General features: G+C 36.1%; 1 protein-coding gene across 1 annotated transcript in view; it reads right to left on the bottom strand.

Moving 5' to 3' along the window:
• The window catches only part of SCFD2 (sec1 family domain containing 2), a gene marked incomplete at its 5' end in the record, with an annotated part of 215343 nt that overhangs the window by 154863 nt on the left and 43780 nt on the right, over positions 1-16700 (bottom strand). Inside the window, one exon of the mRNA XM_085322831.1 lies at positions 4189-4364. Within this exon, the coding sequence (XP_085178957.1) occupies positions 4189-4364 (176 nt within the window). The remainder of the gene's footprint in view (positions 1-4188; positions 4365-16700) is intronic.

Genomic DNA, 16700 nt, shown 5'->3' with positions numbered 1-16700 from the left:
AGAAAACCACAATATGCATAAGAACTGGCATTTTAAATCCACTCAGTTTAGTGGAAAAGTTTACATTTAAAAAACGTGCAGCAGACAATTAGCTGAGGACAAGGAGTAACAAAGCTTTACCCGCCACGCAGCGCCCTCTGATAAAACTGTCGGTGGAACTTGTGGCCGTGTAGAAATGACTGTACTAAGAGTAAACTTTCTATCACAACAAAGTGTATTTGCTCATCACAACCTACAGAAATCTGATCAAATTAGATCTCCCTCTTCTGTCTCATTCCACAGTATTCCAGAGCAAAGTACAACTGCAGAGTTTTAAACTGCTTGGAAAATGTCTATTTTCTTTGAGGGGAAATACATTTTAAAGTGCTCTATATGCTGTTTCAGAACAACAGTCTGACAAACTTGCTTGCACTGAATAATCCCTGACCTAGGGTCTGAAATGTATGGGACAATTCATGAAATAGAACACTACTCAGTATGAACTCTTAAATCTTCAGAGCAAGACTATGCCTGAAGGATGCAGCCAGCTCTAAAAGGGAACACCTGACTCTGCTGCCCTTAGGGAATTTCTGAGCAATACCTTTCGCAGAGCCACTGCACCTTCCCTTGGGACTCATTATGTCATTTACATTGTCTGCTGCTGCTGGGTACTTTTACACTGAATTTGGAGGCAGAAATTCTTGCTCAGTGAATTTATGTTAAAAGCAAAAAAACCAAGATGTTTTGCTCTTATAGCCTTCCAACAAATACATTTTGTTTAAACTCTGGAGAAAGCTCCTCTTCCTGTGCTTTTGTATTTCATGAGCCACTACTGCTTAATAAACCTCCATGGAAAGTTTTAATTTCAGGGAGAACAGGGTGATATTTCAGGGAATATAGCTGAACAGAGTTGAATGCTGTGGAATGACAACACTATTTCTTACTTTCTCTCCTAGTACCTCCCCTAAAGTTTAAACCCTCAGTTGAAAGAAAACAAGACACTTACACAGGGACTGCTAGAGGGTCAGAGACAGCCTGGTGCAGCTTGTGCTCCCCTTCCAACACAGCTGTTTTAGGGATGGCCAGAATTATAAAAGAGGAAAGATGACCTCAATAAAAGGAAAACAGTATAGGATGAGTTATTTTCTTGGTTAGTAGGATATAATGCTTTAATTCATAATCACAAAATATTTTAGACTTCTCCATAGCAAAAGCTCTGTCATGCATAAAGATAGGGCAGTAAATACAGAAAAATCTTACGGTAGACCAGATGAATCACCCTGATGTTTTACTTTTAACTCAGGCCATAATCCTCTTTCCCTTCAAGTCAAGGTCATATCCCAAACTCTAATTTTGCTTTGAGACCATCATTCACCCCAGTTAAGAAGAGACAGCTCTAGAGTAAGTATTCAGTTGTACTGACTTGCAGAGGACTTCTGCTCAAAAAAAAAAAAAAACAAAACAAACAAANAAAAAAAAAACACTCTTTCTTACTGGAGATGTTGAAAATATGAGACATCACAGGTATAAAAAAAAAGATATTTAATCTTTAAATAAGATAAAATACTGGAAGGCTACATTCTACTTAGTCCTTTTTTAGAACTCGCTATCTGGAAAATCAACTGATAGTAGTGTAGAATCAAGAAGAGTAAAGAGAAGAAAAATGGAAGAGGTGATTCAGTGCAAGAGTTAGATTAAAGATTTAATGGCAGCAATGTGTTTTTTCCAAAAAGCTTGCAATAGACTAAAAGAATCATGAAAGCAATCAGAGATTAAGAGAAATTCCAAAATCACACAGACTTATTTCTCTGGTGAATCTGAGAATCCTAAAATTAGCTGTTTGTATTGGATTACCTTTGGCATTGGTTGAAGTCTGGCATGCATCCATCAGTGAAAAATCTAGAGCTCCCACCTTGATCACACTTTAACAATACTTCTCCCAGTAAATCTTTCATAAAGGGTTTTCATCTTCTTCATAGTTCCAATACAAGACAGTGATATTACTACTTTCACATTGAAAAAATGACTTTATATTGATTTAAGATTTATTATTTTAAAATATCTGAAACATGACAACTCTATTAAAGAATTTCTAAGTAGTTATGGAGCAGATCATTGTGTCATCAAATTTAGTGCAAAGTGCAATATACCAACTATTCAGCACACAAAATCCTAGCTGATTTTTTTTAAATAAAAATATCTCAGAAGTTTTCTGAGTCTCTTGGTACCTTGCTCTCCCTACAAGCCTGTCAACAGTTCAGAGACAAGCCATGTGCTCAAAAATAGATAATGTAACTCAGACTGTCTTCAAAATAGTCAGTAAAAGTACATGTTTTATGAATCATGTAATTCAAAATAATTGTTGCTTGAATTACTGAAAATGAGTATGTGCTTAAGCGGCAGTTACACATGTTGGCACAGAAAGTTTGCTTTGGCTAACGTATTTTACCTTAATAAGACGAGTGGAAGGCAGTGGGTATAATCCAAAGCTGCATGTGATTATGAGAGTGCTTGTTATGTATTTCTTTTTTATGAAATGTATATTTTAAAAGTTTGGTTGTTTCTTACCTCTGTTTTTCCACTCCCTGCTGATTTAAGGCATAGCTTTTACAGGCAGCCATCTGTTGTTAAAACAATGCTGAGCTTGCAGCTTTATTTTGATTCTGAGGCCTAACTGGTTTTAAGATGGAATTTAACCAGCTTCTGAGAAGAACTATGAGATGTGAATCACTGCAGGACAGAGAGGGGAACTATGGGCTGTAGTCCAGGAATTCCTTTCAATCCTATGCTCTACAGTCCAAGCAAAAAGAATGGCTGATAAGCAGGTTTAGCTCAGTTGGTTAGAGCGTGGTGCTGCTAATGCCAAGGTCGTGGGTTCAATCCCTGTTTGGGGCTATGCTGAGGGTTGGACTAGATGATCTCCAGAGGTCCCTTTCAACCTTACCATTCTATATATCAAAAGAGGCTACACTGACTTTTTACCTGAGGAATGGTTTTCTTAAATAGAGAAAGAAGGCTGCATATATCACCAAAAATATTTCAATGTTAGGAAGAGATAGTTGTTTGAATTAATGTAGACAAGTACTTGCTACTATTAATGTTTGGGTTTTTTACAACCCCCTCCCCCCAAATATATCAAAACCATTTATTCACTACAAAGCTAGAACATCTGCATGGGCTGCCTCTTCTCAAATAGCCAGGGATTATACTCTGCTGCAGCCGATCATGGGGAGAGTTGGATCGTTGGCTTGTTTTTGACATCCAGACAGAGATAATTAATTTTTACTGGAAAACTATCTATTAGTTGAGATCCAAACTACACACTTCACTCATTTGAGGCTGACTCCATCTAACTTAGAAGTTTAGCATTATCAGTTATCTTCAACATTAGTTACATTTAACATAAGTTACCTTATGAAGCCTTGCCTTAGGCTAGAATTTCAGAAAAAGATGGTTTCTATAAAAACAACACAGTGGCAGTAGAGACAGCATGGGGAAATTTTTTCCCTGAATTTCAGCAAAAATTAACTCTGTTAGGTTCTTAGAAAAACTTCTCCTTTGTTTGGTACTTCTCCAAAGGTTAGTAGGATAGAGTTCAAAAAAACCACCAGCTCTTAATTTCCTGAGAGAGATCCAAGTATGATACAAAATGGTATGTCAATAATACTGTGGCCACCAACAGGATGTTGTAAAGAAGCTGGTGGTGAGAAAGGCTGAGAGTAGATGACAGCTGTGAGTGAGAGCAAGCTCACTCTGTGATGGAATTTCCAACTATGCTTTTGTCCACTCAGTAAATTACACAAGTTTTGCGCTTGCACAGTAAAAAGTAGGTAAAGTTATCTCCACATTTGAATCAGCATGTTACCTCAAGAAATGTGATATTACTACCAGTCTGAAGACATAACAGGAATTCTATCCAGTGCTAAAAGTCATATCATCTTGAAATTTAGTATAGGTATAAAATCAACATCCCTTTTGGATTATTTATGTAGTTCTCCTCTAATGTTTAATGTGTTGTTTCTAAAATTATTCTTAGACAGAACTTTAAAGGACTAACTATAGGTTGCCTTTCTTTTTACCAGCTTGACAATAACGAATAGCTTTTTAAACAAGATAGCCACCACACTTCACTACAAAATACAAGCTACAGAATTCAATGGGATTTTAAATAAGTTTTAYTCAAGTCAAATAAATTCAAATAATACGTACCTGCAGAAGTAGTCTCTCAAAGGCTAAGAAGTTGTCCCATTTAGAATTCTGCGGGTGTTTCAAAGTCTGGACCGTAGCCAGCACAAGCTGTAGAAGACCACAGTGGTTCTCCAGAGCTTTGAAATTATTTTTGAAAAGCTGGATGTATGAGCTGAGCTGTTCTGGGGTGACTCTACCTGTGAAGAGGAAAACGGGATATAGTAATTAGAGGCGGTAAAAACAGATGATGTCATATATGAACCAAGATTTTAAAATATCAGTGAATCAGTTAGGGCTTTTCATTCAGAGTCTCTCTTCATTACGAGACTTCACTGCAATCATTAGGCGTTTCAGGCTGCAGCAACAGGTCGGGACGAAGACTTTGTCCATGATTGTGGCTTAAGGTATGTAGTATGGCAGGCATTTCACAATACACAACAGATGCTGACAGAAAGGGTAAAACTAGTTTTTGTTTTCAAACATACAGAGAGATTTGCTTAAACTGGGGAAATACTTTAGTATTTCTTTCAAACAACAGCTGATCTTTATTTTTGCCAAAACCCCAAGGAGAATTTGTGAGCCTTTCATCTTACACCAAACCTACATTCTCCAGCCACTTCCCTGAAGGCCCAGGAAAGGTGGCAGGCAGAAGAGAGCACAAATGTTAGTGATTCAAGGAGCTGTTTTCTGGAGCAGTTTGAGAAGGACATTTCCAAGGGGCCATTCGTTATTTTTGATTTCACTCGTTATTTGAAAAGAAAAAAAAAGCATTAGCCCATAATCTCTCTCTAATAGCAGGGCACAGCGGAATCAGTCAGGCCTTTCAAACACTACTGAACTAACAATTATTCCACCCAGCATTAAAGTGTATGCTAAACTGTGCAATAGACTTATGTTTTAGAAGCAGCATTACACCTATTCCAGAGAGAAAAAGGACATTCAAGCCCCTACTTGCTTGGGGTCTTAGCGAATGGTCTGTGTATCTCATCCGCCTCAGGAAAATCATCAACACTCAAGGAAAAATGGTACCAAAACACCATTTCAACTGCACGAGATAACTGGGATAAACCAATTCGAGGGCTGCTTCTTTGTCTGTAGTAGCCTTTGCCAGTAACAAGTCATCTTCCTCAAGCAAACCAAACCTAAACAGCAGGTGCACAYGAGATGGAGTAAGAAGAATCCTTCAACCTAAACACAACAAGCTTTCACACTGGGTAGCCAGGACAGAGCAGAATTGGTGCTAGGAATTTTATGACTTACATCACTCTGATCAACCTATCCAGTATTTTCCCGTAAAGGAAAGATCTTGTAGACTGCCGTTTTATTTCTTCTCTGCATTTGGTTATACCATTAGTTTACAAGGTTCTCCATTTGCTTCCATCCTTTTAGTATCGTACAAATGGTGAATAAACACTTCCAACAGTGAATAAATGTGCAAAGCATTTTCTCTTAGTTTCAGTGATACCAAAGGGCAGCCTTTGGAAGAACATTTATAATAGGGAAAATTGCTAACTAGAACACAAAATACAAGCTCTTTATGTGAATTTTAATGGAAAATATCAAACTGATGAGTCAGCAAATTAACACAGAAATCAAGCTGACGCCACTCAGTAGGCCTGAGAGCTGACAAAAGGCTTCTACGGTTAGTCTACATAGGCTAAAATAGCAACCACGGCCATGTGTGTTTTTAGACTAAACAGCAAAGCTCTCAGTTGTGTTTTACTTCTTTTAAAGCTGTCAGGCAGACTTACATGGCAATTTGAAAATGTCAGCCCATGATGCCTTACAGCATACCTTTGATAAGGACTGCATTACTAGCAATCATGACAGATAGCTGCATATTCAAAATATAACTTGATTCAATTGAGAAAACATGAAGTTTCCAGTCCCTCCCTCAAACGAAACAGTCAAATGGGAGGACTTTCAAGGCTTCTGATTTCAATTTAGAAAGATAATTTTTCAAGTGTTTTTTTTTCTATATTGTCCCTTGTAAAAGTGAATCCAGATGCACCAGTGCATCAACCTGAGATCCGTTCAGCACCATTTTAGATAAACAAAGAAAATCTTTCTCAGCCTCAGAGCACTACTAAAAACAATCCAACACATATGTAAATATAGGGGTGAAATCCTGACCTTGACAAGTCATTAGCAAAAATTCCACTGGCATTAAAGAGGTCACGATTTCATCTGTAATATTTGCAATATCCATGGAACAACTCAGACCCAGGGTTCAACAGCTCCTTCCTATACAGGAACCTCTCTGGACAGCTGCCTGATAATTGCAACTGTTTCAGCAGGAGATGAGGAAAGGAAGGTAGAACAGTGATTGGTGGTATGTAACAAATGCCTTCTCCTGAGGCCCAAATCCTCACCAGCTTCCCTGCAGCTTAATCACAGAGGGAGATTTCAGCACAAGGCCAGCAACAATTTAAATTTAACCTGCTCCCAATCCTACCAGCCTTTTTTCTTCTTTTTCCTTTTAAAGCTCCTGTACTGTTTTAAGTCCTTTTGTGTTGCAAAGTGGCAAGAGAGGTCCCATAAAATCAAAAAGAGATAAATCACAACATCACCATACTTCAGCCATTGCTCTGCTCTTCTGAAGCAATTCAAGAGATTTACAGACAGAATCACAGCTGGGATGGGAAAGTCTTAGAGTGAAACTCAAATGTTTACTATAAAATAAAAAATAAATAAATAATAAATGTCAAACAGCAGGGGAGAAAAACAGTCATAATGATAGACCAATAATACAGGCAGTGAAAGGAATTCAGCTAAGAAACTGGGAATGGTTAGTACGAAACAGTAAAAGTATTTGTACACTAATGCATGAATATTGGGCAATAGAATTTTTATATATGTGTGTGTGTGTGTATATATATATATATATATATATTCCATCTATATAAAAATTCTATTTTTATATAGAGTAGGAAATTAAATTTGACATTATAAAAGAAACAAGATGGATGAGGTACTGATCTTAGTATTGACGAGTTCTATCAAGGAAACAGTGAAGGTGAGTGTGATGAAGTGGCTCTGTATTTTAACAATCTAATAGACTGAGAAGAAAAAATAAGAGATAATATGGATGAAATAGGATCTAGTAGGTCAAAATCACTTTGAAAGGGAATGATAAAAGCAATTCAATCAGGCTGAGTATTACAGAAACATCAAGTTTTATATAGATACAGGCAGGGATCTCTAGAATACTGTTAAAATCCTGAAAATTGTGTCCCAATACAGAACATTAACATCTAAGATACAGAGGAAAAAYGAATAAAAACGTTTGGGCCCAAACACCTCAGGTCATTAAATAGTTATTGAGAGTATATTAGACYTATCTATGAAGATTATAGAGGCTAATATAGAAGATATCCTTTAAAGAAGTAAAAGTCTAGAAATATTGAGAATTATCATGATATAATTCCAACTGAATTCTAAATTAAACTAATTTCATTTAAATCAAATAAAAGAATAAAAAAGGGAAATCCGACTTATAAATGTAAAGGACAGATAAAGGGAACTTATTATTAAAAATCAATAGACTGAAGACTGCAGAGACTTGAATGGAAGTAGAATATGAAATCTTTCCAAAATGAGAAGCACTGGACTTATTCAAAAATTGTGTCACAACAAGAGGGCAAGAAAGGCAACAGGRATAACTCACCTGAAATTTGTATGTAACCAGGTAGCCAATCATTTTGAAAACAATGTTTAAAAACATGTTCAGAATAAGCAGAGGACCTCCTCCCCCAGCCTCCAAACAGAAAAATTACTGTTTGGCAAATAAAGCCCATCTTTTAAACTAGGGAATACTAGGGAAGAAGGGGCTGGTTTAGAACTTGTTACTGGATAACAGAAAAGACATGTAGATGTTGATAAGAAAAAGAATAAGCAAATGGGTTTCTCTGGCACCAAAGATGGTCAAGATACGATCCAAGCAATAGACTGCTTGGCCCACAGTGCTGCACAAGGTGTCAAAAGCAAAATGACAAACGATGATGAGTTTACAGCAATGAAGTTACTATATCTGAACTAAAATAATAATAATAAGTTCAGGTCAGATAAATTGGATATTCTGAAATAAGTTATACAGAAGACCAGATGGTCACGGATAATACTAAATTTAGCAGATCAACTAGACTGGAAAACAATAAATGTACTATTTATATTTAAGAAATCATGAAAAGTAGCTACCTTATTAGTCTAATAGCAGTAGTATGAAAAGTTTCAGGACAGACACTCAATAGTTTACCTCACAGAGAAAAGTATGATAAATATACTTTGCATTTATCCAAGGAGATCATATCAATATATAGCAAATTTTCCAAAGTACCAGAATTAAGTATAATGCACATCAACTTAGCAGAGCATTAGCTATGACTTAACCTTGTTTAAGGGGAAAAAGACTAAAATAATTGTAAGATGTCTAAACAACTTTAGGAGTACACAGCAAGCAATACATAGTGGAGATGTGCTGGCATAAAAAAGTTTTAACTGAAGCTCAGTAAGTGTGGTGCATGCGTGCACGTACACAGGCATATATATATTTATAGTACAGATTTTGGCACTAAACAGTGCCAAATTTGCTGCTGTCACAAGCCTGTGGAACATCATTAATAYAGAGAAGAAGCAGAAAAGCACAGAGGCACAGCTGGATCACTATGAGCACTGAAATAATAGAAATGGGATGAAATCTAATAGTACAAAGCATGAGAGTACACATTTTGGAGCGAGCAGAAGAGCACCTGCAGTGAACTGGGAGCTAACAGTAGGAAATGATGCAGGAGAGGAATAATATCTAGGCAGCCTCATTGTAAGAAAGCAGGTACAAKCCCAGGATGTACCAGGTAAAAACAGGGCCATACAAATGCCTTTGTACAAAGCATCTCCCCTTGAGCACTTTATGCAATTCCAATCATCCACATTACAGAAAAATGAACTCAAACTGTGCTTTATGCAAAGAAAGGCTACTGTAATGTTTAAAGGAACAGAGAATTTAGATCACGAAAGCAAAACAGAAATGCATGGTTTAATTAGCACCTCCCCTTCTCCCTCCCCAAAAGACAGCTCTTACAAATGCATCAAAAATGTTTACATCCAGGATTAATAGTGGTAAAARAACAAATGTGTATAAATAAAGCATGAATATATTTTGACAAGGCATTAAGAAATGCATTACTATATCAGTTGATCTTCCAATAGTGGAGGCAACGTTGGAGGCAAGCAACCTTAAGCTGTTGGTGGTGCTTGATCAATGTATAACAGCAGTCACATAAATGTTCCTGAGACAGAACTCATGAATTTCCCTTTGAATCTTTCACTGTGAAACAGTTTTCAAACATATAGGAACATACAGACATTGAATTCCACCTCCAACTTTCAAGAATTCAGGGCAGACCCCAAAAGAACTACCAATCACTTAAAATTTAAAATAGCAAAAATTGTGCCTTGCATAGAAAACATCAGTTGAAATATATGATTTTTTTAAAATATGAAAAAGCAGCACTGGAAACCAACATCTGTAATGCCGTATGTTATAGGAATAGCACTGTTAATACTACATGCACAAATGGTGACCTGTACGAGACCGAAAGGGAGAAATAATTCTACAATTAGTAAAGCAAATCACTTAGGTATTACAGGCACTGGAGCAGGCACTAGTAGAAATTAATATTAAAAGTGTGTTAAAAGTCTTTTTTTGAGTAGTGAGAGTACACTGAATGGCACAGAAACACTTTCTCCTCAGCAGTTAAATAAAAAGTTAACTAAACAAACCACATTCATAGGCATTAAGATGGGATTCCACAGTAGGACTTTTTCCATCTTAAATTAATGCTGCAGTCTATGCAGTATAYGCAAGCATTCAAGAAAATAATTATTTTTCAAGATAGATTTAGAGGTAGAGGTAAATTTTTAAAATTCAGAATCCCTTAATACGTTTCTTTTCTTTTACACAAAGATTTATGGATGAATAAGTTGCCTAAAGAACAAAGGTCAGAAATATCAACATGCTCCAAACATACAGTCCTTATTTTCTGCATCTAACGCTTAGTTAATTATCTCCATAGGGACAAGAAAAAAAGTTGAGGAAAGTACATTTTGTGACCAATTGAATAAATAAGTGGATGCTTTTCCAAGACTACAGGAACCGCCAAATATACATAACTTTAAGCTTAGTTCAATTTTACGCAAGCACAAAATTTGAGCTTCCCTGGCTAGAGCACTTTTGCTGAGGTCCATTTTTCATTTGACAGAACCATGAATAAGAAGTTATCTTGGAACACTTACGTTCACAGACAAGATTTTTTAAGGCAGTGAAAAATAAATTGTTTTCCCCATCCACAGTCGTAGTAATATAGACCAGTCTCTCCCAGTAGCTTACCTCTGACTACGTCCAATGCTGGATACTTCTAAGGAATGTATAAAGCTTTCATAATTCATCTAGCCAATTGGGCAATAGTACTGCTAAGGGAGTTGGATATTTTGCAAACTGACTGGAGCAATTCAGTGGGACAGCCAACGCCCCTTATGTCTCCTTGTTAGTGTAATTTCCAGATGTTAATCTTATTAATGCAAAATGTTTTTGTAAATTGCAATAATACTCTTTAACAGTAAACACCACAAAATAATTTATTCACAATTTCTGGTAACTTGCTTTCAAAAGTAACCCTGAACTTAATTTTTTAATAAAGAATGCAAACAGTTCCCCAAGTCTTTGGGGAAGAGAAAAAGTAGRTCACGATGGGATACTACTGGGCTGAACTCTCCAGAGTATAGCTCTGGACCTGAAGAGCACTAAACTTTATAGCAGACTGAAAGCAGAGGTCACAGGTTCGTTTCTATCAAAATATCCTCTTCTCCCATAAACGCAAACCCAACTGCTCCTGGGTTTATGGCTCCCTGTAAATCGCTCTCCCTCTTCAATTGGCAGAGCAGCAGGAACCATCAAATTCCATAGGCACAGATAAGAGCACAAACAGCAAGTCACCGCTGCAACGGTGCCAGGATAGGTCTGTCCTGGGGGACAGGGCAGTCCCTCAACTACACCCACAAACTGCCCAGCAGCAGTAGCCTCCTTTTCCCTCCACCCCGTGGGACTGAGTAAAGAGCTTGTAGCTTGCCTTGCTTAGAGTGGTCTGCCCTCCTTCCAGCAATAGCTGGCGTCCTGCCTTCCTTCCCAGATGGCCCTTACTAACCACTGTTCTCTCCCGCATCTTAGAAATAGCTGCCGGACACTAGCATTTTTGTTCAGCCACATCTCCTGCCAACTGTGGGCCTTCTGGTGCATCTGAGGCCATTTCAGAGTGATAGACCTTCAGGGTTTTAATCACTAAATTGAAAAGGAGATAGGCATGCAACTACTAATCTGTCTGGGCTTAGATTAGTTATCGCAAAAGTAGTTTATCATTAGATTTGTATGGGGTCATTAAATCCTTGTTTTGAGAGTATGCCTATATAGATCATTCACGTTCATACAAGCGCCATCTTTTCCAGTTACCTTAGTGTTACATTCAAAAAAGAAAACCATGCTTAGCAATTTGTTCTATCATTATTTCAGAATTCTTTTACATGCCTTACTGTGATACAAATTAATTCATTAGATGGGAGAAATACAACCAATGCATTCCAATATAACRATCAAGATTTTCAAGTCTAAGCACCTACATGTAGATGCCTATATACAGCCCACTGTTCCAATTTAAGAGGCCTAGRCTTTCTACAGTTTCAAGTTTCCCAGTACTTTCAGAATACTTACAGGTGCTCAGATGTCTCAAAACGGATTAAGATTTTTTCTTTTTAAACATTCAGACTTTCGTACTTAAATGCATGGCCACTTTTACCTATTGTTTCCTTCTTTGTATACTCTACCATTCAGTTTCCTCTTTTGACTGTTAAATTAGCATAAAAAAATAAACTTTCTCTAGCTAATGTCTGCAGTATTCCCCAGTTGCTTCCCTAACAATAAAAAAAAACTTCAGAATTATTTGAATAAACAGGTGAAATGTTATCTTCCAGAATTAAGCATCCTAGAAGTAGCTATCTACATTAAACTTCCAACTGCTGTCAAAACACCCAATTAAGTACTGGCATTCTGGAGTTCCTCAAATCTACTTTTCAGTCTTGACTAACCATGTGTCATAGGCATATTTTGTTACCTCATTTTTCACCTCTTTCACCAGGTTAGTAAATCCTGAGCATTAGCCCAAGTCCCAGTCAGAGGGTCACCAGTCTGTTAATCCTTGAAAATGGTAATTCATTGTATCTGTAAGTAACTTGAAATCTGCAGATTTGGTTGAATCATTGCCTGAATTGCTTTAAACTTCTCATAGAAACGAGTTGATTTGTCTTAAAATAATGTGCCCAAAGGCTTTCAGGTGGCTTAAAAATAAGCACGTGTCCTCATTTAGCACTAAGACACGTGTTTTCAGACATCAAGTATTTCATGGTGTTCTTGGTATGTTGTCCTAAAGACAAGGAGGTCATTCTTCTTTAGTACGTTATTCACAGGACTGACTGAGAATACCCCGACAGTCATTTTTGGCAGTAAGTAAATAAATATGGGTGGAAAACATGATGATGCATGAATGAGTACATATGCAAGTTGCCATATTGCTGTGTAACCAGTCATTCTTTTCAAGTCAAAATTATGAGGCTTAAACAGTTATTCTAGGGAAAAAGCAGCATGGGTGCAAGTCATCCAGTTTTAGAGCATACAACATTAAATATTACTTTAACAGCCACAGGCCTTTCTCAATGAGACTTTGCTCTACAGTTCTCCAATACCAGTTTCAACTGCTTCCTTCAAGTTTGTTCCTCTGTTTTTTTTAAACTGCATGGCACTTGTATTTGCATAAACAAATTCTGAAGTTCTTTATACTGTCTCATAGGTCACACAAAATAGTGCTGCACTTAGTGCTGATATTCACAATTGCCATAGCATTCTAGCAAAAAGCAACTGCCACCATTTTTTTTTTAAACRTGCCAAGCAGACACTGGAATCATATCTCCCAGCACGTACTCATGAACTCTTCTGCTGATGTAAAGCATTATCATTATGGCTGACTCACTACTAAATAAAGATATAGGAGAACACATGTACAGCAAGTAGTGTCTAACTTCTAACTAGTCTGTTTCATCRCAAACAGAAATATCAGCAATTTGATCAAGTTTCCATTTCTTGGACTTAAGTGTTTTGTTTCTCACACAGGATTCAAGAGTCTTACGGGACTTTCCTGTTTGTTTAACCATGTCTTGATCATCACAAAAGTACAGTCAACCAATATGCTGGCTTTTCTGTGTGTGTGTGCACACACATGTATCTTACTGTAAATATCATGGTGTAGAGAATGAAATTTAAAATCAGCCCATAATTTCCAAAGCACTTGAGCCTTTAAATACCTGCTTAATGTTAAGCTTTTACATATAGGAAGTGTCTTATCTACTGTGTGATACATTACATATTAAAGTAAAATATTTACTATGAAGTCTTTTTTAGATTAACATTTTCTGGCATGTTACTTTATTTACCTTTGAATCAAAGTATTATTCTATTCTTTGTGCCATCATTGCTGTTTTCAGTGGTTCCGAAATAATTTAGAGATTGTATAACCATTAAAGCCACAAGTGTGTTGCACTTGACACAGGYAGCAAAAATCAACATCTTTATGTTCAACCAGCTAATTACTTCTTCAAGAACCAGAAGATATAATAAAGTCAATGTCAGTAAAGACACAAGTAAGCTTACTGCGTAGWAGTAGTTTCAGGTGTTTACCTGAAATATTACTGAATCATTTTTAGCACAGAACAGACAATAGCAATACAATGCTTTTCAGGGAGTTGTGTCACTGTTTAGTAACTAATGGTTATCACTGATGTTTTAGGTCTTGTTTATAGATTAAAAATCAGGTTATTTCTATATAACAGGATTAATGACCTAGCTTTATATCTATTATTCATGAATGGGTAATCAAAGAGTGAAAGTAGTATCATTGTTTCCTGAGCAACTCATCTGGTTTGATAGAGAAGTTCTTTGTTTAGATRTATGTTAAACACCACTGCAACTCACTAGAGATCTCAGCTAGTTAAAAGTACTTTTACTTATGACTTCTCTCAGAAAAATACTAATCAGTCTACCAAAAATCCAAAAAGCAGACTTATCTATAAGAGCTGGAACTCMATTTAAGTGAATTAAATATGTATTATCATCTGTTTGCAAGCACAATTTGGAGACCCATGATTCCCACAATTCATACAAATAAAATTAAATTGCTGTTTCCACAATATATTGTACTCTATCATGATACATTTTAAAATTCTAAATATCAATTAATCTACTAACAATTTGCAGTGTTCTCAAAGGAGACGTTCCAGCCTGACTAATATCTCAAAATGAATGTGGAAAGTGACATTAAGAGATTGTAAGATGAACTTGGTTAGAACACTCTTAAGGAGAGTCATTAAAAAAAAAAAATCATTGATAAGCTTTGTAATGCATGGCTGTATGAAAAAGCAGAGCAGTGGAGCTGCTCATTTTTGATAATCCATTAACCATGCACTGAAAAAAAAAAGCACATGTGCAAGTAACATTGTTTACCTTTCTAACTTTTAACCTCCAAAATAATTTATTTCAAAAATGCKGACTGTGAAAGTTAATAAAAATATATTTATATTAAAACTATGAGTCCCTATGTCAAAACTTCACATATGTTCATCTACATATTAATGTTTACCAATAGCTATTACRAACATTACAAACTGTGTAGAAAGATTACATTAATACAGTCTTTTCACATTACTTTTAAGATATAAAGATTTCYCATTGCAGTTAATATAAGCTTTGCAGTATTACATTATCAAATACAATTTTTTTTTTTAATTTGCAGAACCTCTAAGAGCATAATTCTTAAAAATTAAAAAAAGTATCTTCAGCTCTAATCACAACCAGACATGGCAGGCAGCTTGACCATAAGTTCAAATTTAATTGTTTAGATTTGCTTTCTACAACAACAAAAAAAAAATCAAAAGAAAAAAAGACTTTTTCCAAAAACTCCAGACACAGGCTATTGTCAGCAAAATCTCTTCTTAAGAAGAGATTAAGACTAGCCAAATAGTACTTTATCCATGTGCCAACTATAATTTAATCAAAGATAACATACTACCWGTATATTACTCTGTTTCATATCACTGCACAAGGTTCTGTATCTGCTAATGGTTTTATAGCAGTGAAGTGCAAAGTAAATGAGCTACAAGACACAAATATGACATGCCTTACAATTTTATTAGGCCTTGAACYACTATCAATCTTGCACCATAAGAGACTATATAGCATGCAGTAGATTATTCACTGAACAAGGATAAGACTACAGTAAGAGACAAATGSTTTTTCCTGAAACCTTGAGACCTCGCTTAACCTAGGAACTGTTATTTCTGCAGGAATATTTAGTTGAAGAATAATAATCTAAATGTTRCAAGAAGAGTTTAAGGTAAACCATGGTACTTGAATACTCCAGTTAAGTTTTTCATGCTATGTTTAAAATAAATTTGAGTAGACCCAATATCTTACTCCTCTCCTTTCAAGGTAATTYTTTTTTTYTTYTTTTTAGTAAYGGTTACTACAATACATAAAAACACTACCACCACCRAAACASTCAGAAGAAACCTGAACAACAGCAGATATCCTATATAAGAACAGTAGATGACYTTACAGTCACCTACAAGGTATACCTTCAATATCAAGGGGAAAATTTTGCCTCCAAATAAACTTACTGCAATAGAGGAAGCATATACTGCTTTAAAAAGTTGTTGGGTTTTGTTTATTTGTTTTTTCTGAAGACTATTCTGAGCAATTTCAACTTTGGATTAAAACATTCCTGCTAATCTGTTTTGGTTAAAATGTATTTCATTTTCTTATGAATACATTTCATATCTACTACCTCGGTCTCCTTTCCTAAAAAGGCATGTTTCMTTTAACTAGATAACAGGATTTAATAACTCCCCAGGCCATCTCAAAACCATTCTTATAGCAGTCATTCTACTAGAAGAATCCAGTGAGAGTCTACACCATTCTTTTCAGATCAATAGTGAAGATGAAAATTAAATATTTCATGGTAGTTTTTCAAATAGGATGGGTATTTAACACAGGTGTTCTATCAAATTTTTTCCTCTCTTCTTGCCTCAATAAGATGGATTTTAATGTTTTAGTTTGCTAGACAAACCTGAATTTTATAGGTCATATACATATACAAATACACAAATAACAAGTAGATGTGAAGAGATGTTTACCCCAAACCATACTGGAACRTAGCCTACTTGAAAGACCATTTAAGGGAAGGACGAAGCAGCTAGGAGAGCAGCTAGGAGACAGAGAGCTGTGTAAGAATCTTCAATCATTTATAGTACCCTTAATTGCTCCAAACATTTTCTCATCACAAAGTACACAGCATCCATATACTGCACAGCTCCACCGCAGTTCAAGTTCCTTCACTTTCAAGCTCATTGGTATCAAACACTAACAGCCTGTGTGTGCATCT

This window comes from Rhea americana, unplaced genomic scaffold (assembly GCF_003343005.1).
Source record: "Rhea americana isolate MKP2758 unplaced genomic scaffold, rheAme1 scaffold_8, whole genome shotgun sequence".
NCBI classification, from domain to species: Eukaryota; Metazoa; Chordata; class Aves; order Rheiformes; family Rheidae; genus Rhea; species Rhea americana.
This window is presented reverse-complemented; position numbering and strand designations above follow the sequence as displayed.